Genomic DNA, 22,651 nt, shown 5'->3' with positions numbered 1-22,651 from the left:
CATTCTATCTCCTTGTTTCTAGAGATTTGTGCCACTGAAACCAACCAAGAGAAGATTCAAGTGATAGCTAAATATCTGCAGTTAGAAAGGGGAACTGACATAGTTTTCCGCTAGTTTAGGAGTCAGACATTAAGAGCCATGGTCTAATAATCTGAGCCAGACCTAATGAGTGAAATAAAGACACACTTTCACACAACCACAGACCGTGGCAGCAGTGTATGACACTTCTTCTAGGCCTATAGTTTAAGATTTGAGATGAATAAGATCTGTCAACTAAAGATGTGAGATAAGAGGCAACCTAGATATATGGAAATGGGTCAGACATGCTTACGACTAAAGTGTCTATTTCTGTTCCTATTCAAGTCAAAAATGCCCCTGTCATTCTAATTGGTTTATGGACCAGAAATCGTTTTTGCCCTCAATTGGTTGTAAGGCACAGTATGGATGGAATGTACGTAGGTTTTTGTTATGAATGCATTGATTTTCTTGATGGCAGTCAAAACTTGATTACTCCTCATGTCCAAGCAGCCAATTTTTCTTTTGTGTTAAAGGTCATTTTGTAAATCTTAGACATTCCAATCAAGAACCTTGAACTCTCTTTTTCAAATTCTGGTTTTCAAGCATCAAGGCAATTTGTTCTTTGGTTCAATCACTTTGAAATGATCTAACTGCTTTAATGTGATTTTTGTAGCCACGATGCGAACGAAATTACAAAGACGGTGCACTGATGCAAATGAAATGGAACTAGGCAGCCTATCAATTTCATTCTCTATGTTCACATGGAGACAGAAATAGTATCTACAGGATTCTACGGGAACATTGAGCTATTTGACTCATTTTAAGGAAAGGAGCATGACATCATTCTACTTCTACTGATGAAGTGATTGAGAGGTATCTGGTTGACCATTTCAGGTCAAATTCCATGTATCCTTGTTAATATCTTTAGTTATTTTCTTGTTCCTTTACTGTACTTTTAGTGCAACATTGTGATGTTGCAGATGGAACTGTTGTCTGTATAGAGTTTGTATGTTTTTCCTGTGACTGCATGGGTTTCACCCAGATTGGTTTCTTCCAACATCATGAGGTTGTGCAAATTGGTTGGTTAATTGTTGCTGTAAATTTCTCCACAGTGGAGGTGAGCGTTAGAATCTGGGGGAAGTTAATAAGGAAGTGGAGAAGACAACAGGTTCAATGGTACTTTATTTGTCACAAGTGCAACTGCACAGTGAATTTTCTTTTGCATATTTACCGATCCAGGTGCCATCCTGTTTTGGCGCCATTTCCAAAGTTTGGTCTGCCCACCGCTCGGTCTACTAGAGCAGTTTACCAGTTTATCCAGCGGTCTACTGGATTAAAGTCTTACTAGAGTTATACAGCATAGAAACACGCCCTCTGGCCCAATTTGTGCTTGTCTACCAAGATGTCTGAGCTAGATCAGTTTGTGTTTAGCCCATATCCCTCTAAACCTAGTGTAAATAGGGTGTTCAGTGGTGGGTACAGATTCGGTGGGCCGAAGAGCCTGTTTCCATGTTGTATGATTCTGACTTCTCTAAAATCAAAATGAAGAAATGCTTGATTGTCTATTGTTATTTATTTTGTTTTGGAACTTGGGTGTTGCTAGCAGGACGTATATTCCCAGTTGCCTTTGAGAAGATGATGGTGAGTACTTTTTTTGAACTGCAGTATTTCTTTCATTTAGGTTTAATGTCTGAGATACCTAGGTATGTTGAAAACTTTGTTTTGCTATCCAGTCAGATCAGATAACACTACATAAATACAATCAGGCTAAACTTGAGTGCAATAGGTTGAGCAAAGGGGCTAGATTTGAAGGTGGAAATGAGATTTAAAGGAGTAGAGCATGTTAGTAGATACTCTTTTGTGTGAGCACAGAAAGAGTCGTCAAGTACCGCCGCCCTCTTTGGGAGGGTTCCAGGTTAAAAATCAGCGAAAATTAGGGAAAGATTATTTATTTCCAAGTCACACTGGTGGAATCTACAGTTCCTTGTTATTTCTCAGTGGTTTCCAACTGGAGAAAAGCGTGCAGGCGATGGTGATCCCAGGCACCTGCACACTGACATGGAATAGTTGCTGATTTGGCAGGTGCTGTGAGCATAGCCCTAGAATATATTTTGCGGATCGATAACAGTGCAGTGGGAGAGGGAGTAAAAGTTTAATGTTGCTTCATCAAAATGGGTTTAGTTCAGTTTATTATTGTCATGTGTACCAAGGTACAATAAAAGCTTTTGTTTGTGTGCTATCCAGTCAAAGAAAAGTCTATACATGATTACAATCAAGCCGTCCACAGCGATGAGCTTCTTGAGTGTTGTGTGAGCTGCATTCATCCAGACAAGTGAAAGGTATTCCTTCATTTACCAGATGTGTGCTTTGTAGATGCTAGAAACGCTTTTGAGTGTTGTGAACTGCTCATATAGCTTGTTAATTGAGTTTCTGATCAATATTGGCTCCCAAAATGGAATGGTGAACTTGGTAATTGCAATTGTTTTGATGGATGATCGGAGTCTAGTTGAAGGTGGTCATTGTATGGTGCCTTTATTGTATGAATGCTTCTTGCACTTATCAGCCCACGCCGAAAAGTTATCTATGTCTTGCTGCATGGGCACTTCATTTGCTGAGGGTGAGTGGACATCCCCTTTTGAAGAAAGGAAGATCATTAGAGTGGTAAGAGTTATATAGTATGGATACAGGCCATTTGGCCCAGCTTGTCCATGCTGATCAAGTTCCCTAACTGAGCTAGTCCCATTTGCCTGCATTTGGTCCATAATCATCTAAACTATTCCGATCCATGTAACTGTCCAAATATCTGTTAAACATTGTAATTGGACCCACCTCTACCACTTCCTCTGGTAACATGTTCTTCGTACTCGCCCCCCTCTGAAAAAGTTGCCGCCAAGATACCCTTGTTGGTTCTTTCAATCTCTGTCACAGATAGATATATTTATTTTGAGACAGTATAACATTTACCTAATAGTGATTGCACGACCAAATTCAATGTTGGGTTGGTAAGGAGGAAGCATGCAGTTACAACGACTGATGTTTAAAACAATGGAACAGAATGAACTATATGGCTGTCATCTGTTATTAAGTATACATATTGGAATATGTCACAAATGTATGACTTTTTGGCATGTACCATTATCAATTTGGATTTTATGGGCAATGACAACACGTTCCTAATTAAACAGAGATTGTGATGGTGAGGCCCCACCTTGCACCACCTTAATCCTGCTGCTGAAGGTGTTTCCACAATGTTGTTGAGGGGGTGTTCCAGGGTTTGGATCCAGCGATAATGAAGGAGCAGGGATTTATTTCTGAGTCATATTGGTCTGCGCTTGAGGAACTGCGGGTGATGGTGTTGCCATGCACCCACTGCCTAAAGTAGGAGTTGTGCATTTGTAAAGTATAGTCATTGTAGCCCTGACAACTAACCACAATGCACATACCGTGGTGCTGAAGTGCATGTTTTGACTGGTGGATGTGATGCCAATGAAGAGAAATGATTTGCTCTGAATGGTGGCAATAGAGTGACACGGCAAGGAAACAGGCCCTTTGGCCCAACTCGTGCTCCATCCTTGAAAATCGCATTCGCCTGTGTTTGTCTATATCCCTCTCAACCTTTCCTTTCCCACCTTCTCAAATGTTGTTTGAGCTGCGTTCATTGGTCAAATGGGGAACCTTCTGAATTGTGGCATCTAGATGGTGGAAGGGTACTGGGTTTCAAGAGGTGAGCCACTTGCTTCAGATTAGCCCATCTTTTTACCTGTTTTTGTGGCCAGCGTATTGATGTGGATGTCTGAAGAAGTGTCCCAACCATAATCATCAACCGTCTACATTTCCTCCAGTAATTTGTTTTTGGCCAAGATTCCAGCATCTGCAGTTCCTTGTGTTTATGTGGATGTTCCTATAAAGTTTCTGACTGATGATGACATTGACATCCACATATCCTTACAAGGAGAGAAACATTCTCTTTTTTTAAAACTAATGTTTGTTTTATTTGATGTGAAAGGTGATAAAACTGAAGGGGAAAACATTGGTGAGAAATTATCTTGGAGTAACAGATCATGGCATAGAGTTAAGATGGATTTATTAAGATTAGGGCAGAAAATATAGGAATAAGTTATTGAAAGGCAACCGAATATTAGTTGTGATTGGTGTGACATAAACTGGAATTAGAGGTTGGAATAATGGGGGGTAACATACTAAACATTGAAGATGATAACTTGCATATATATAGCCTGCACAAATTGAATTTGCTGGAATAAGATGGAAGGTTAATTCATGGAATTTTTATGTTACTTCTCTACATTAAAGAAAAAGGCTATATTGGATCTTGTTTTGACCATTTTTTTGTCAAACAGCGTTTGGAAAAAGAGATCAGAAATGGATTATGAATTTAAAAGTAAGTTCAATGCAGAACTAGGGTAAATCAGATAAACAGTAGAAGTGAAGAAACAAAGAACTGCAGATGCTGGTTTATACCAAAGATAGACACAAAGTGCTGGAGTAACTCAGCCGGTTAGGCAGCATCTCTGGAGAAAAAGGATGGGTGATGTTTCGGGTCTCCATCTGAAGAAGGGTCCCGACCTGAAACATCACCCATCTTTTTTCTCCAGACATGCTGTCTGACCGGCTGAGTTTCTCCAGCACTTTGGGTCTATCTAACAGTAGAAGTGATCAGGGCTGACAAGAGAAATTAAAGATGGTGCTAAATCTAAAGGGTCTTATAAAGTCCGAAATACTAGTAGGCCTTGTGATTGGGAGCATTACTGAATTTGACAAAGAAGAACCAAGAAATCGATAAGGAAAGGCAAGCACTGAGAAAGAAAGAGAACATAGTTGCAGAGTGAGTAAAAGAGGGATGGGTAGGACAAAGGAATATCTTCAACATGGTGATGACAGGGTTGCTGTGATGATAAACAGAAAGTTATCTGGTTGAGAAGTTAATTAAGGCAGTTAGAGAGAAAGGAAATACAAAGGAATGTAAAACTGAGAACTGAGAAATGCCAGCAGGTGATGTTAGAGAAAACTGAGCCAACATAAGAATGAGAAAACAGCTTGATTTGGCAATAGCTCTGCCGAAGACCGCAAGACATTGCAGTTGTGGATGTAGCCCAGTCCATCACACAGACTAGCCTCCCTTCCTCCTCCCTCATTGACCCCTTCTACACTTCACGCCCCAGTCATTCTTCCCTATCACTGGGCAGAAGTCACAAAAGCTTGAAAAGCAAGTACCAACAAATTTTTCCCCACCATTATCCGACTACTGAACAGTCCTCTTATTAGCTAAGGGTATAGTTCCGATCTATCTCATTGTGGCCCTTGCATTTTTTTATTAGCATTTTCTTTATAATTGTAATGCTATAATGCTGTAACACTATATTCTGCATTATATTTTTCTCAATGTATTAACTGTGTATGGCCATATAGTTTTCATGCACAGCATGATTTGACTGGCTAACACACAAACAAGGTTTTACGACCACCGTTCACAATGACCTGAAGCCATTTACTCTCTGAATTTGTTTGTTCCCCATCTCAACAACATTGCCAGAGCTGACAGGTACAGGGATCCTCGGCTGTGGTGTGTGTCAGTGCCAGGATCCATAGGTGCTATGGGTGGGGTTCAGTGCACAGATCCCCAGGTGATGTGGCGGGTGTCAGTGATTGAGGCGTAAGAGTTCCAAATTGAATAGTGCCCGAACAACAATCTTGCTCTCAAAGTTGTCAAAAAATCTGCTTATTTCAGAAGTGGACAACCAGATATCAATTAACCTGTCTTCATCGGAGGGTGATGTGGGAGAGAGCAAGCAGCTTCGAGTTCCTGGGCATGCCTATCTCTGAAGATCTGTCCTGGGCCCATTAAATTGATGCAAATACAAAGAAAGCTCATCAACACCTCCACTTCCTCAGAAGATTGAATACTCTATTGATCTACTACAGTATGGTAGAGAACATATTGACTGGTTGTATCGCAGGATTGAGATGAGGAGAAATGTATTTGGTCAGAGGGTGGTGAATCTAAGAAATTCTTTACCACAGAAGGCTGTGGAGGCAAAGTCTGGATATTTTTAAGGCAGAGATAGATTCTTGTTTAGTGCAGGTGTCAGAGGTTAAGGGAGGAGAATGGGTTTGGGAGGGAGATAGATCAGCCATGGCGGAGTAGGCGATGGGCCGCATGGCCTCATTCTACTATCATTTATGACCTACGTAAGAATTTTAGGGAACAGTGCTTCCGATGCAGAGGGCAATTAAACAATCTCGATCCTTGCAGCCGCAGAAAGGCTGTAGCGACAGTCGGGGGCGGGGTCAGCGCCGGGGTGGGCGGTGTTCACCTGCTGGGGGCGGGGTCAGCGCCGGGGTGGGCGGTGTTCACCCGCTGGGGGCGGGGCCGGGCACGGAGGTTGGATCGGGGGTGGAGACGTGTATCGAGCCGCCCTCTCCCACTCTGCCTCCGCACTATGAACCAGCTGGACGCTGTAGTGATCGTTGCTGCCGTGCGCAGCCCCATCGGTAAGAAAGTGGGGGGATCGGCGGCGGTTGCGGGCCCGCGGTCGCTCCGTCCCGCGGACCAACGGCTGGCCGGCTCGAGCCGAGGAGCTCGCGCCCGGGCCCAGCGCAGCCTAAGCCTCGGCCTCGGCCAATCACAGCTCGCGACACGTCTCGAATGATCGCTCGACCGGCGGCGCGGCTGTGCGGTGATTGGCTGACCGGCGGCGCGGCTGTGCGGTGATTGGCTGACTGTGATTGAGAATGGCTGAGAGTGATTGGCTGACGGTCGGCGCGGCTGTGCCGTCATTGGCTGACTGGCGGCGCGGCTGTGCAGTGATTGGCTGACCGGCGGCGCGGCTGTGCAGTGATTGGCTGTGTTCTCCAGCCTGCTGGGGGCATCTGCACCAAACGCGGTGCCGCCACCCTCGGACTCTGTTGGAGCGGCCGCGGTGCCGGCATCCACTGCAGCGTCTGCACCCAACGCGGTGCCGCCGCACCCGGGCTCTGCTGGAGCGGCCGCGGTGTGGCGTCTGCACCCACTGCGGGAGCCGTCCTGTTAACCTGCACGGGGACTGATCACGAGAACAGCCTGGAATGCAGATCAAGGCTACCGCTCCTCCACTCACTACATTCATGGCAGACCATCCACATTCAGCCATCTCCCTCTCGGACTGTCTTTAATCGGACTTTACTGGACTTTAACTTGCCCTGAACGTTATGCTCTTTATCATACATCTAGACTATGGCTCGATTGTAATCATGTATTATCTTTCCTCCGACCGGTTAGCACACAACAAAAACCTTATAATTGTATCTCGGTACACGTGACAATAAACTAAACGCAAACTCAGCCCTCCCCCTTCTAACTTTCTCCCTTCTAGTCCTCTCCCTTCTTCCAGCGACCTCAAGAACAATGTGCAACTCCATGAAATATGTTCAACAATTTGTCTTCTGCATCCCTCTGTCGTAGAGTTCCACAGATTCACCATCCTCTAAGTGACGAAATATCTTGTTTTATTCCTACGTGGTGTGACCCCTTGTACTTTGCCTCTGCAGCTGTCCGGAACGTCCTGTACCTATAAAAGTAAAAGGCTATCAGTCTTTTTTGTTTGCACTAGTAATGCAGTTAGTAAAACATTGATTTTTTTTGTTTATTATATGTTATCTATGAGTATTGTGTTTACAGAATGTTATGTGAAAGGTGAGATGAGTAAGGAATTAAAAATATTGTATATGAATGCGCAAAGTATAAGAAGTAAAGTAGATGAGCTTGAGGCTCAGTTAGAGATTGGTAGATATGACTGGGGATTACAGAGACTTGGCTGCAGGAGGATCGGGCCTGGGAACTTAATATTCAGGGTTATACATCCTATAGAAAGGACAGGCAGGTGGGCAGAGGAGGTGGGGTAGCTCTCTTGGTGAGGGACGAAATTCAGTCCCTTGCGAGGGGTGACATAGGGACTGACGAGGTAGAGTCACTGTGGATAGAGTTGAGGAATTGTAAAGGTAAGAGGACGCTAATTGGAGTTGTCTGCAGACCTCCCAAATAGTAGCTCAGTTGTAAGGTGTAAGTTGCAGCAGGAGTTAAAGCTGGCATGTAACAAAGGTAATGCCACTGTGGTGATGCGGGATTTCAATATGCAGGTAGACTGGGAAAATCAGGTTGGTTCTGGCCCCAAGAAAGAGTTTGTAGAGTGCCTCCGAGATGGATTCTTGGATCGGCTTGTGCTGGAGCCTACCAGAGAAAGGCCAATTCTGGATTTAGTGTTGTCCAATGAACCAGATTTGATAAGAAAACTCGAGGTAAAGGAGCCGCTTGCAGGTAGTGATCATAATATGATTAGTTTTAATCTACAATTTGAGAGGGAGAAGGTTAAATCTGAAATGTCAGTTTTGCAGTTGAACAAAGGGGGCTATGAAGGCATGAGAGAGGAGCTGGCCAAGGTCGACTGGAAAGGGATCCTAGCAGGAATGACGGTGGAACAGCAGTGGCAGAAATTTCTGGGCATAATCCGGAAGATGCAGGATCATTTAATTCCAAAGCGGAAGAAGGATTCTAAGGAGAGTAGGAGACAACCGTGGCTGACAAGGGAAGTTAGGGATGGAATAAAACTAAAAGAAAAGATGTATAACACAGCAAAGAGTAGCAGGAAGCCAGAGGATTGGGAAACTTTCAAAGGACAACAGAAGGTACCAAAACGGGCAATACAGGCTGAAAAGATGAAGTACGAGGGGAAGCTGGCCAAGAATATAAAGAAGGACAGTAAAAGTTAAGAGAAAAAGATTAGCAAAGATAAATGTGGGTCCGTTGAAGGCAGACGCGGGTGAAATTATTATGGGTAACAAGGAAATGGCAGAAGAGTTGAACAGGTACTTCGGATCTGTCTTCACTAAGGAAGACACAAACAATCTCCCAGATATACTAGAGGACAGAGGATCTAGGGGGATAGAGGAACTGAAAGAAATTTGCATTAGGCGAGAAATAGTATTGGGTAGACTGATGGGACTGAAGGTTGATAAATCCCCAGGGTCTGATGGTCTGCATCCCAGGGTACTCAGGGAGGTGGCTCTAGAAATAGTGGACGCATTGGTGATCATTTTCCAATGTTCAATAGATTCAGGATCAGTTCCTGTGGATTGGAGGATAGTTAATGTTATCCCACCTTTCAAGAAAGGAGCAAGAAAGAAAATGGGAAATTACAGACCAGTTAGCCTGACATCGGTGGTGGGGAAGATAGACAATAGGTGCAGGAGGAGGCCATTCGGCCCTTCGAGCCAGCACCGCCATTCAATGTGATCATGGCTGATGGGAGGAGTTGGCTGCGCCTAACGGCTGCGGCTCTCTGGCAGTCTGTTGTCTTTTTTTTCTTTTTTTTTGTTTGTGTCGGTGTTGGGATGGTTTTTGTTTCTGTTTTTGGCTGTGTATGTGTGGTGGGGGTGTGTGGTGGGGGTGTGGGGTGGGGTGGGGGGGTGGGGCGGGGGGAAACCTTTATTTTATTAGGTCTCTTCCCCGGGGCGCGGCTCGGCTGCGGGCCTTAACATTGCCGGCGCAGCTCGGCTGCGGGACGTTTCAGTGCCCGGTGCGGCTCGGCTGCGGGCCTTAACATTGCCGGCGCAGCTCGACCACGGGACGTTTCAGTGCCCGGTGCGGCTCGGCCGCTGGACTTAACATCGCCCGGTGCGGCCGCGGGACGTTTCAGTGCCCGGTGCGGCTCGGCCGCGGGACGTTTCAGTGCCCGGTGCGGCTCGGCCGTTGGACTTAACATCGCCCGGTGTGGCCGCGGGACGTTTCAGTGCCCGGTGTGGCCGCGGGACGTTTCAGTGCCCGGTGCGGCTCGGCCGCGGGACGTTTCAGTGCCCGGTGCGGCTCGGCCGCTGGACTTAACATCGCCCGGTGTGGCCGCGGGACGTTTCAGTGCCCGGTGTGGCCGCGGGACGTTTCAGTGCCCGGTGCGGCTCGGCCGCGGGACGTTTCAATGCCCGGTGCGGCTTGGCCGCTGGACTTAACATCGCCCGGTGTGGCCGCGGGACGTTTCAGTGCCCGGTGCGGCTTGGCCGCTGGACTTAACATCGTCAGCGCTGTTCGGCCGCGGGACGTTTCAGTGCCCGGTGCGGCTCGGCCGTTGGACTTAACATCGCCCGGTGTGGCCGCGGGACGTTTCGGTGCCCGGGGCGGCTCGGCCGGGGGGCCTTCCATCCCCTTGCGGGGGCTGTGCGTGTCGTTTGCCTTGGTAGGGGTCGAGCTGCCTGTCCGTGGGTGCGGGGGGAAGAGAGGGGAAGTTTTGTTGCCTCCATCACAGTGAGGGGGTGTTTGGAGTCACTGTGATGGATGTTTGTGTTGGGGTCGGGTGTCCTGTGTTCTTTTCTTTTTGCTGTATTTTGTGTGACTGCTGAAATTTCGCTCGGTGTTGTGCCGAGTGACAATAAAGTGTTGTTATGTTATGTTATGTTATGTTATTCTCAATCAGTACCCCGTTCCTGCCTTCTCCCCATACCCCCTGACTCCGCTATCCTTAAGATGCTGGAGTCAATTATTAAAGAGGTAATAACGGTGCATTTGGATAGCAGTAAAAGGATAAGTCCAAGTCAGCATGGATTTATGAAAGGGAAATCATGCTTAACTAATCTTCTGGAATTTTTTGAGGATGTGACAAGTAAAATGGATGAAGGGGAGCCAGTGGATGTAGTGTATCTAGACTTTCAGAAATCCTTTGATAAGGTCCCACACGGGAGATTGGTGAGCAAAATTAGAGCACATGGTATTGGGGGTAGGGTGTTGACATGGATAGAGAATTGGTTGGCAGACAGGAAGCAAAGATTAGGAGTAAAAAGGGTCCTTTTCAGAATGGTAGGCAGAGGCGAGTGGAGTGCCGCAAGGCTCGGTGTTGGGGCTGCAACTATTTACAATATATATTAATGATTTGGATGATGGGTGGCAGTGTGAACTGCGAAGAGGATGTTAGGAGGCTGCAGGGTGATCTGGACATGTTGAGTGAGTGGGCAGATGCGTGGCAGGTGCAGTATAATGTAGATAAATGTGAGGTTATCCACTTTGGCGGCAAAAGCAAGGAGGCAGATTATTATCTCAATGGTGTCAGGTTAGGTAAGGGGGAAGTGCAGCAAGACCTGGGTGTCCTTGTACACCAGTCACTGAAAGTTGGCGTGCAGGTACAGCAGGCAATGAAGAAAGCTGATGGCATGGCATGTTGGCCTTCATAAAAAGAGGATTTCAGTATAGGAGTAAAGAGGTTCTTCTGCAGTTGTATAGGGCCCTGGTAAGACCATATCTGGAGTATTGTGTACAATTTTGGTCTCCTAATTTGAGGAAGGACATCCTTGTAATTGAGGCAGTGCAGCGTAGGTTCACGAGATTGATCCCTGGGATGGCGGGACTGTCATATGAGGAAAGATTGAAAAGACTAGGCTTATATTCACTGGAAGGATGAGAGAGGATCTTATTGAGACATATAAAATTATAAAAGGACTGGACAAGCTTGATGCAGGAAAAATGTTCCCAATATTGGGGGAGTCCAGAACCAGGGGCCACAGTCTTAGAATAAAGGGGAGGCCATTTAAAACTGAGGTTAATATATAAAACAGCAGAAAAGCCAATTACCACCTTTTTGGGTTGATTATCAATTAATGTGCGAATTTACTTGAATGTTATTAGTGTACAGTGATATATTCACATTATTTTGTACTCTGTTTTTACTTTGAAATGCACTAAAAGAGCCTTGAAACTGGTAATTATTTGTGTAAATATTCAAAATGTCTCCAATTTTTTGACCCCCTTTGTACGCAAGCGCTTGGCACTTCCTCTTTTTTTTTGTCCTCACTCACATGCCTGATTGTTATGTTGTCAGTTCCAATGTCAATTAAAGATAAAATGACACAAAGTAACTCAACAGGTCAAGCAGCATTTCTGGAGAACAGTTAATCATTCTTGACTCTTGAAAAAAAACTGCTGGAAAAACTCTGAAAAAAATCTCCTGAACTTTAATGTCACCTGTCCATTTCCTCCTCAGATGCTGCCTGACGTGCTGTTTCTCCAGCACTTTATGGTTTGCTTCTGATTCCAGCATCTGCAGTTGCTTGTATCTCCATTTTACTGCTGGAGGAACTCACTGGGTCAGACGACATCTCTGGAGGGAAATAGACAGAAAGTGGGTGGCCACGGTGGCGCAGTGGTAGAGTTGCTGCCTTACAGCACTTGCAGCGCCAGAGTCCCGGGTTCGATCCCGACTATGGGTGCTGTCTGTACGGAGATTGTACGTTCTCCCCGTGACCGCGTGGGTTTTCTCCAAGATCTTCGGTTTCCTCCCACACTCCAAAGACGTACAGGTGTGTAGGTTAATTGGCTTGGTGTATGCAAATTGTCCCTAGTGTGTGTAGGATAGTGTTAATGCGTGGGGATCGCTGGTCGGCGCGGATTCGGTGGGCCGTAGGGCCTGTTTCCGCGCTGTATCTCTAAGTTAAACTAAAATGTTTTGGGTTGGGTCCTTCCCCTTCCTCCTTCTAATTTGTCCAGTCCTGTCAGAATTTCTTGGCATTGTACAGAATCCCTCCCCTAATTCTTATAAATATCAGACCAATTAGCACGACCATTCTTAATATATATGTGCAGCATCTGTGAAGGGAATGGGCATATGATGTTTTGGATCGGGACATTCGCAGTCTGATGGAATGGGGGGTGAGATTAGAAACAATGTTAAGGGTTGAGGCAAAGCCTAGCAAGGAAAAGGTGGATACAGGTGAGGAAGACAGTTCAAAACCAGTCTGCCTCATCTCTCCTCAGGTGAAAAACCTGCCTTCCCACTTGCCTCATCTCTAGACGTAGGCTGTAACAACTGGAGAAACAAGGAACTGATGTGTTTATCAAGGAACTGCAGATCTTGTTTACAAAAAAAGGCACAAATTGCTGGAGTAACTTCGCAGGGCAGGCAGCATTTGTGGAGAACTTGGATAGGACCCGTGAATAAGGGTCCCGACCCAAAACATCACCTATCCATGTTCTCCAGAGATGCTGCCTGACCCTCTGAGTTACTCCAGTACTTTGTGTCTTTTTCTGTGATATCTAAAAATGACTGGCCAAACTGGGCATTGGTGGCTAATTACTGGCGAACATGTTCTGCTGGATGGCATAGCTGTTGCCACTTGCCATCACATTGCTGATGATTTGGGAGTTGACTGGTTGGGCAGTTGAATTGGATTGCTCTCTGTTTTAGTGAAATGGGTAATTTTCCACATTGTCAGTTAGATACCAGTGTTGGAACTAATTGGAGAAACCAACAAACATGAAACATAAAACTGCAATGTTTTACCCTCGATTGTCATTGACTTGCTGCCCCATCTACACTGGTACCACCTGCCCACGTTTGGCCCATATCCCTCTAAACCTTGCTTGTCCTTTCAAGATCAAGATCTCAAGATCAAGATCAAGATAGCTTTATTTGTCATCCAATATTGGACGAAATTCGGTCACCCACAGTCCAACAATAAAAGCATTAAATAGGCATTCAAATTACACAACCCCAAAACCCCCAAAACACAGTCCAACAATAAAAGCATTAAATAGGCATTAAAATTACACAACCCCAAAACCCCCAAAACACAGTCCAACAATAAAAGCATTAAATAGGCATTAAAATTACCCAACCCCAAAAACACACAAAAAAAGAAACATCCATCAAAGAAACATCCATCACAGTGAGTCTCCTCCAGTCCTCTCTCTCCTCACTGTGATGGAAGGCCACAATGTCTTTCCCTTCTCCCCCCCCCAAATGTCTTTTAAATGTTGTCATAGTACTTGTCTCAACTACATCCTCTGGCAACTTGTTCCATGTACACACCACCCTCTGTGTGGAAAAAGTTGTCCTGCAGATTCCTATTAAATCTTTCCTCTCTCACCTTATGTGTATGCTAATCATGATTAAACTGATCCCATCTGCCTGCGCATGATCCATATCCCTCTAATATTCATTACTTTTCTGCTGTTTGAGGCTAGAGTGATCAGGCAGTAATTAGCTGGCGTGGCTTTGTGAGGTTATATTCAAAGTTTCATTTATGTTGCATTTACTTGTGTTAACTGTGGTCATTTGGATGCTTTGAATTTAATTGTCATTGCAGGTTCCTTCAATGGGTGTTTTTCGAGTCTGGATGCCCATCAACTGGCCTCAGTGGTGATAAAGGAAGCTCTGAAGAAAGCAAATGTACAACCACAAGATGTGTCTGAAGTGATTTTAGGGCAGGTTTTAACTGCAGGTACAGTACAGGAAATGAGTTATAATAAAGTTGGAGATTTCACACAAATTTTCAATTGAATTGCTTAAGGAAAAAAAGGATAAATTGCACACACTGGAAATGTGTAAATGCTGGAAACACTCAGCATGTCAGGCAGCATCTGGAGAGAGAAACAGTGGTAATGTTTCTGATCATAGACCTGCCATCTGAACTGGGAAATAGTGATGGAAAACAAAAGTAGTTGAAATTGTGGCAGGTGGAATGGATGGGGCAAAGAGAGTAGACTGAGGCATAAGAGAGTGCAGATGCTGGGATCTTGAGCAAAAAACAGTGCTGGGAGAACTCAGCAGATCAGGCAGCATCTGTAGAGGGACATGGATAATTGACATTTCCAGTTGAGACCCTTCAGACTGCTGGATTACTGCTAATCTCAGAGGCACTGCTAGTCCTCTGCTGCCTCAAGGCATTGCCTCCCTTTCTCAGTTATTCTCAGAGATTGATAGGTCTTGATTAGGTTACAGGGAGAAAGAAGACAATATAATGTGGATGAGAAAAAATAGAGCAGCCATGGTTGATTGGCAAAGTAGACATGATGGGCTAAATGGCCTAATTCTGTTCCCCTGTCTTATAGTCTTCTTACAGTGTTTATGTTTTGCCCACAATGGATTGGCTGGGTGGTGAACAGCCAAACAGCAGCTGGTGAAAGATGGTCTGTCCATCATCTCACCTGAAGGCCCTGCTTCCCATCCTTCTCCTTATGTCTTTCTTCCTTCCCCCTCACATCCTCTCCCCTCACCTCTCATGTCCTCTACCCTCACCTTCTCCCTCACCTGCTATCTTCCTTTCCTCAGCCTATTCCTTCTCTCATCCCCACTTCCTTCCTTCCAACTATTCCCCCACTTCCCTCCCTTACTTCATCCTATCATTCCTTACCTCGTCCCTAAATCCCCTCCCTTCCCTCATCCCGAAACACCATTCCTTCTCTCATCTGCTCCCTTCATCACCCCCTCCCTCCCTACTTCCTTTCTTTTCCCCCACTCCCCTCCCTCGACACCCCCTCTTCCCTTCCTCATCCCTAAAAACCCTCCCTTCCCTCATCTGCTCCCCCTCCCCTTCCTTTACCACCACCTTCTCTTCCCTATTCCCACATAACTACCAGCACGTCTTCACATCCCACCTAACCTTAACCCAAACCCAGAGCCCCCACCCTGGAGAGCAGCTCAGATTTTGGATCGCTGGCTGCTGTACCATTCACACTGCGGCGACTTCCCACCAGCCTCTATCCACGCATTCACTTGGATCTCAAGTACATGGTGGCAGTCTCTGTGGGGGCAGTCCAGGCACTTCCCTGTGTCCATGACAATGCGGAGACTCCCCACCTTCCCCAGCGCCGGCCCCTTCCCGCCCGCGTCACCGCATGGCCGGATATGGGCGTAGTTTCCACTCACCCCCGGGAGCTGGGCAGTGGGGGGTTGACAGCTGCAGATCAGACTTGCCTTTTCCTTCTGTGCAAAATTCATATTTCCTGCGAGTTTAAGCGGTCATGTAGCTCACTTTCTGTGTATAATCTAACCGCGCCGGCTGCATTTATATAAAAATCTGAGCAAACAAAACACAAACTGCTGGAGGTCGTGAATATACTTTTTTTTCCCCCTAATCATCCCGCGGGCCGGATTGGACCCCTTTGCGGACCGGATACGGCCTGCGGGCTGGTAGTTTGACCCCTTGGGCTAAGGTCACTAGTAAGTTTACAGGGGATCTCCGCTGAGTTTGCAGGGACCATGGGGTAAGGTTCTCAGTGAGTTTAGAGGGAGTATTTCTATCCGTTCCCTGATGAGTTTACAGGGAGTGTGGGGCAAGATCCCTGGTGAGATTACAGGGACCATGGGTCTGGGTCCCCAGTCAGTTTACAGGAACTATGAGGTAAGGTAATTGTGAGGTTACAGGGAGCATGGGATAAAGTCACTGAGTTTAGAGAGTGTGGGATAAGGTCCCTGATGACTTTACAGGGAGCATGGGATCAGTTACCTGGTCAGTTTACAGCGACCATGGGTTTGGGTCCCTGGTCAGTTTACAGGGTGCATGGGGTAAGGTCACTGGTCAGTTTACAGGGAGTGTAGGGTAAGGTCACTGGTCAGTTTACAGGGAGTGTAGGGTAAGGTCACTGGTCAGTTTACAGGGAGTGTAGGGTAAGGTCACTGGTCAGTTTACAGGGCGCATGGGGTAAGGTCACTGAGTTTACAGGGCGCATGGAGTAAGGTCACTGGTCAGTTTACAGGGAGTGAAGGGTAAGGTCACTGGTCAGTTTACAGGGAGTGTAGGGTAAGGTCACTGGTCAGTTTACAGGGAGTGTAGGGTAAGGTCACTGGTCAGTTTACAGGGCGCATGGGGTAAGGTCACTGGTCAGTTTACAGGGAGTGTAGGGTAAGGTCACTGGTCAGTTTACAGGGAGTGTAGGGTAAGGTCACTGGTCAGTTTACAGGGCGCATGGGGTAAGGTCACTGGTCAGTTTACAGGGCGCATGGGGTAAGGTCACTGGTCAGTTTACAGGGAGTGTTGGGTAAGATCACTGAGTTTACAGGGAACGTGGGAGTGGATCCACGGGTAGTTTACAGGGAGCTGGTCCCTGTAAGTTTAATGAGAGAGTTCGGTCAGGTCCTCAGTGAGATTATAGGGTGCCTGAGGTGAGGTCCCGGGTGAGTCTATTGAGAGTGTGGGGTCAGGCCCCAATAGGTTTATTGGGAGAGAGGGGTCACATCTCCAGTGAGTTTATCGGGAGCATGGGATTGAGTCCCCAATGAGAGTAGGAGAACAAAGAAGGGAAGAGATCATTTTTTTTGTTGTCTTCCATCACAGTGAGGAATGTGGAGAGGTCATTGGTGGATGTTTATGTTAAAATGTATTTTGCGTGCCTTATTGCTTTTGATTGGTATGACTATAGCAAATCAAATTCCTCGTATGTTGCCAAACATGGCTAATAAAGTATGATTATGTGTTTAGGGAGTGTGGGATTGGGGATACTGGGAGAATGCACCAGTGACCAGTATGAACCAGTATAGGGACCAGTGACTCAGGAGAGAGAATGTTTAAACACATGCAACGAAACAGTCTATCGTGCTTGAGAGAAGGACATGCTTTTGAGGGACATTGGGTTGTCTGTTGTTGGCAGTGTGGGGTACGGTACCGTGGTGGTGCTCCCGCGATAACCTTCCTCTGCTCTGCAGGCCAAGGACAGAATCCGGCCCGGCAGGCCAGCATCGCCGCAGCAATCCCCTACCACGTGCCCGCGTGGGGCTGTCAGATGGTGTGTGGCTCTGGACTGAAGGCGGTCTCCCTGGCTGCACAGGCCATCCTGACCGGGAGCTCCGATATCGTGATTGCCGGAGGCATGGAGAGCATGAGCAAGGTATGGGTGCGGCACTGTCTCTCTCCCTCACATCCACCACCATATCCCTCACATCCACCACCATAGAAGAGTGGCCGTGGGTGAGCCCAGCTCTTCCCACCTTGCTGAGTGCCCGGTATAGCATTGGGCGCTGCGGTCTACAGTGGCAGCCAGCCCAAGCTAGTTTTAGCTTTGTTTTAGTTTAGTTTATTATTGTCATGTGTACCAAGATACAGTGAATTTTTTTTTGTTGCGTTCTATCCAGTCAGCGGAAAAACTAATGATTACAATCTGGCTGTCTACAGTATACAGATACGGGATAAAGAGAATGACGTTTAGTACAAGATGGTGCGATTAAAGATTGTCCGAGGGGCTCTAATGAGGTAGATGGGAGGTCATCTCTACTTGGTGATAGGATAACAGTTGGGAAGGAACTTTCCTTGAATCTGGAGATGTGCGTTTTCACACTTCTGTACCTCTTGCCTGATGGGAGAGGGGAAATGAGGGAGTGGCCCGGGGTGGGGGGGTTTCTGCTTGTGAATTTACACGTTAAATTTTACATGGTTCTCTAGTTCTCAATTGAAATGGCATATTGACTAATTTAGCCTGGGTATTACAAATAATGTTCCCTCATTCATCATTCGCGTTAAGTGCAATTGGAGTATGGAATCGTGCGGTTATAGCTGATCTATATAAAACCTGAGTAGTGCTTCAGTTTTATTAAGGTCAACAAAAAGACTATACATGAATTGCAATCAAGCCATCCACAATGTACAGGTATAGGGTACACTATAAAGGGTATAATGTTTAGTGCAAGTGATGTAAAATGGTTAATGAAGATCACGGTCAGTAATCTTTTGTCAAAACAAAGAGCCACTGGAGGCAGCCTATGGACGGCATGAAGATAGGATTGTTGCTCTGTGCCAGGATCAGTTCCCTTGATCCCTGCCCGCTACTGGGACCACTGGAATTGCTGCCTGGGATCATTGCTAGGTACCGCAATAACTGCATGGGATATTTGTCGAACGAGACCCCCACGATAAGGGTCAGTATCTTCCCTAACCAAAAACCCTGGGTGGACAGGTCTATTCGCGTGGCCTTGAATGCTCGCACCGCTGCTTACAACTCCGGCCTGGCATCCGGCAACATGGACGACTACAAGGGAGAGTCCTACCGACTGCGAAGGGCAGTGAAGGATGCAAAAAAGAGGTACCGGGACAAGATGGAGTCACAAATGGAGCAGCAGGACACCAGGCGCCTTTGGCAGGGGCTACGGACTATAACTAGCTACAGGTCCAGCACCCCTTCAACCGGAAGTGCCGGCTCCTCCTTAGCTGATGACCTGAACTCTTTTTACGCACGGTTTGAGACGGGTAACACCACCAGCTCGCCGTCTAAAAACAGCACCGAAGGGGCGCTGGCTAGCGAGGCTGGAGGGGGATCCACCGCCGGGGATGTGCACACATTCTCGGTGTCCGAGCATGAGGTGAGGTGGGCTCTGACGCGTGTGAACACGAGGAAAGCTGGAGGCCCAGATGGTATATCTGGGCGAGTACTAAAGTCTTGTGCTACTCAGCTTGCTCCAGTGCTCACCACAATATTCAACCTCTCCTTGGCAAAGTCCGAGGTCCCTGCATGCTTCAAAAGATCCATCATTGTACCGGTGCCAAAGAATGCCTCTCCAGCGTGTTTAAATGACTACCGACCGGTGGCCCTCACCTCGGTTGTCATGAAATGCTTTGAGAGGCTAGTCAAGAAGCACATCTGCGCCCTCCTTCCTCGCAACATGGACCCACTACAGTTCGCATACCGCTCGAACAGGTCCACGGATGATGCGGTCTCCCAGGTTCTACACACCGCTCTCTCTCAGCTGGACAGCCAGGGGGGCTATGTGAGGATGCTGTTCATTGACTTTAGTTCAGCATTCAACACAATAGTCCCCAGCAGACTGGTTGAGAAGCTGCTGGAACTGGGGCTTAGCACCCCTCTGTGTGCCTGGGTCCTGGACTTTCTCACTGCCAGGCCCCAAGTGGTCAGGATGGGGGAACACACATCTAGCTCCCTCACCCTGAACATAGGATCCCCCCAGGGCTGCGTCCTTAGCCCCCTACTGTACTCCCTGTACACACATGACTGTGGGGCCAGGTTCAGCTCAAACTCCATCATCAAGTTTGCTGATGACACTGTGGTGGTGGGCCGGATCTCCAACAACGATGAGAAGGCCTACCGGGAGGAGGTGGCTGATCTGGCACTCTGGTGTCAGGACAATAGCCTCCTCTTGAATGTCACTAAAACAAAGGAGCTGATTGTGGACTTCAGAAGGGCTAAACATCCAAGGACGTACACGCCACTCGAGATAAATGGGTCTATTGTGGATAGGGTGAGCAGTTTCAAATACTTGGGAGTCCGCATCGCAGAGGATCTGACGTGGGCAACGCACATTGCCGCACTGGTGGGTAAGGCTAAGCAGCGCCTTTACCACCTTAGACAACTGAGGAATTTCAGAGTGTCGCTGAGGATCCTTCATTGCTTCTACTCTGGGGCTGTAGAGAGCATCCTGTCCGGCAACATTACAGTCTGGTTTGGGAACAGCTCTGCCCAGGACAGGATGGCCCTGCAGAGAGTAGTGCGTTCGGCAGAACGCACCATGGGAACTACACTCGTCCCCCTGCAGGACCTATACATCAGGACGTGCAGATCCAGAGCAAGCAAGATCATGAGGGACCCCTGCCACCCCAGTAACGGACTGTTCCAGATGCTACGATCAGGCAAACGCCTCCGCTGTCACGCTGTGAAAACGGAGAGGATGAGACGGAGCTTCTTCCCACAGGCCATCAGGACTGTCAACTTTTATAACCCCAGAGACTAAATTTTTGTCGACACTTTTTGTGCTATGTTTAGTAACTTATTAACTTTATTTATATGCTGTAACTGTAATTCTTTTTGAGCACAACCCGCAGGCATTGCCACTTTCATTTCACTGCACATCGAGTATGTGTATGTGACAAATAAATTTAACTTGACTTGACTTGAGAACGGAAAGTAAAGTCTGAAGATGAGACCAGACTAAGGATGTGTATAACATCATGAGAGGAATAAAATGGATGAACACAGACTTTTACCCAGAGTAGGGTAATCGAGAACCAGGGAACATAGGTTTAAGGTGAGGTGGTAAAGATTTAATAGGAACCTGATGGGCATTTTTTTACACAAAGGATGGTAGGTATATGGAATGAGCTGCCAGAGGAGATTGTTGAGGCAGGTACGATTACAACGTTTAATAAACATTTAGACAGGTACATGGATAGGAGAGGTTTAGGGGGATATGGGCCAAATGCAGGGAAGTGGGACTAGTGTAGATGGAGCATGTTGGTCGGTGGGCAAGTTGGGCCGAAGGGTCAGTTTCCACGCTGTATGACTTTGTGGTCAACAGTGAGGAGGTGGGCAGAATCCAAGGAACCTCAATGAGGGAGAGGTGTAGAAGTGGCGTATGATTGGCAGATGGAGTTATGCTGCCATGATGAGGTTTCTGGCCTTTCGCTGAGTGTACCTGTGGCAAACACTGACTGGTGCTGGGCATGAGAGTGAGTGTTGCTTTGCTTCTGTTCACCAGGCTCCACACTTGGTGCAGATGAGAGTCGGGCACAAAATGGGTGAAGTGCCTCTTCGGGACAGTCTGCTGTGTGACGGGTTGATGGACGCCTTCCACAGTTACCACATGGGAATCACAGGTAAACTCTGCCCCCTGACCCCTCAGAGCAGCTCCTGCTGCTTGTTCAGACAGAACCAGGACTTTATCACCGCTGCGCTCTGCCACCCCAGAAATGGATCAGCTGCCTGATCAAGTCGCACAGTCCCCTACTTCAACCTGAAATTGCTGATGGCAGAATCAGTTCTTTTCTCCAGTGGCGTTTTATAATGCTGTTCTCCTCTCACTCCCCAGCCGAAAACGTGGCCAAGATTTGGGACGTGAGCCGGGAAGCCCAGGACCGTTTTGCTCTGCAATCTCAGGAGAAGACGGAGATGGCACAAAAGGCAGGATATTTCAGGAAAGAAATTGTCCCCGTTTCTGTCGCATCCAGGAAAGGTACGGACTAAGTCCTTTCATGCAGTGGCGACCGTCTTCACCACCAATCGTGAGCCAGCTGTGGGTCTGGAGAGAGAGAGCAGTGCAAGTAATCTCTCCCCCCCCCCTTTCTGAACCTGTCTGGGACATAATCTAGCCTGCACATGATCCATATCCCTCTGAAGTTAGACACAAAAAGCTGAAGTAGCTCAGCAGGACAGGCAGCATCTCTGGAGAGAAGGAATGGGTGACGTTTCGGGTCAAGACCCTTCTTCAGACTGGTTAGGGATAAGGGAAACGAGAGATAAAGACGGTAATGTGGAGAGATAAAGAACGATGACTGAAAGATATGCAAAAAAGTAACGATGATAAAGGAAACAGGCCATTGTGAGCTGTTTGTGGGGTGAAAATGAGAAGCTTGTGCGACTTGGGTGGGGGAGGGATAGAGAGAGAGGGAATGCCGGGGCTACCTGAAGTGAGAGAAATTATTATTCATAATACTGGGCTGTAAGGTGCCCAAGCAAAATATGAGATGCTGTTCCTCCAATTTGCATTTAGCCTCACTCTGACAATGGAGGAGACCGAGGACAGAAAGGTCTGTTTAGGAATGGGAAGGAGAATTAAAGTGTCCAGCAACCGTGAGATCAGGTTGGTTCACGCGGGCTGAGCGAAGGTGTTTCGCAAAACGATCGCCCAGTCTGCGTTTGGTCTCGGCGATGTATAAGAGTCCACATCTTGAGCAACAGACACAGTAGATGAGGTTGGAGGATGTGCAAGTGAACCTCTGCCTAACCTGAAAGGACTGTCGGGGTATCTGGACAGAGTCGCAGGAGGAGGTATAGGGACAGGTGTTGCATCTTCTGCGGTTGCAGGGGAAGGTACTTGGGGAGGGGGTTGTTTGGATGGGAAGGGATGAGTTAACCAGGGAGTTGCGGAGGGAATGGTCTCTGTGG

At 47.1% G+C, this 22,651-nt stretch overlaps 1 protein-coding gene across 1 annotated transcript in view; it reads left to right on the top strand.

Annotated features, from left to right (window-relative positions):
- The first annotated feature begins 6,398 nt into the window (after positions 1–6,398).
- acat2 (acetyl-CoA acetyltransferase 2) overlaps positions 6,399–22,651 on the top strand; it is a 24,713-nt gene continuing 8,460 nt past the window's right edge. Inside the window, exons 1-5 of the mRNA XM_078405110.1 lie at positions 6,399–6,528; positions 14,134–14,268; positions 17,472–17,653; positions 21,246–21,363; positions 21,576–21,719. Of these exons, the coding sequence (XP_078261236.1) occupies positions 6,477–6,528; positions 14,134–14,268; positions 17,472–17,653; positions 21,246–21,363; positions 21,576–21,719 (631 nt within the window). The 5' untranslated portion in view covers positions 6,399–6,476. The remainder of the gene's footprint in view (positions 6,529–14,133; positions 14,269–17,471; positions 17,654–21,245; positions 21,364–21,575; positions 21,720–22,651) is intronic.

This window comes from Rhinoraja longicauda, chromosome 9 (genome assembly GCF_053455715.1).
Source record: "Rhinoraja longicauda isolate Sanriku21f chromosome 9, sRhiLon1.1, whole genome shotgun sequence".
NCBI lineage: Eukaryota > Metazoa > Chordata > Chondrichthyes > Rajiformes > Arhynchobatidae > Rhinoraja > Rhinoraja longicauda.
Note: the sequence above shows the minus strand (reverse complement) of the source record. Positions and strands in the feature narration are given on the sequence as shown.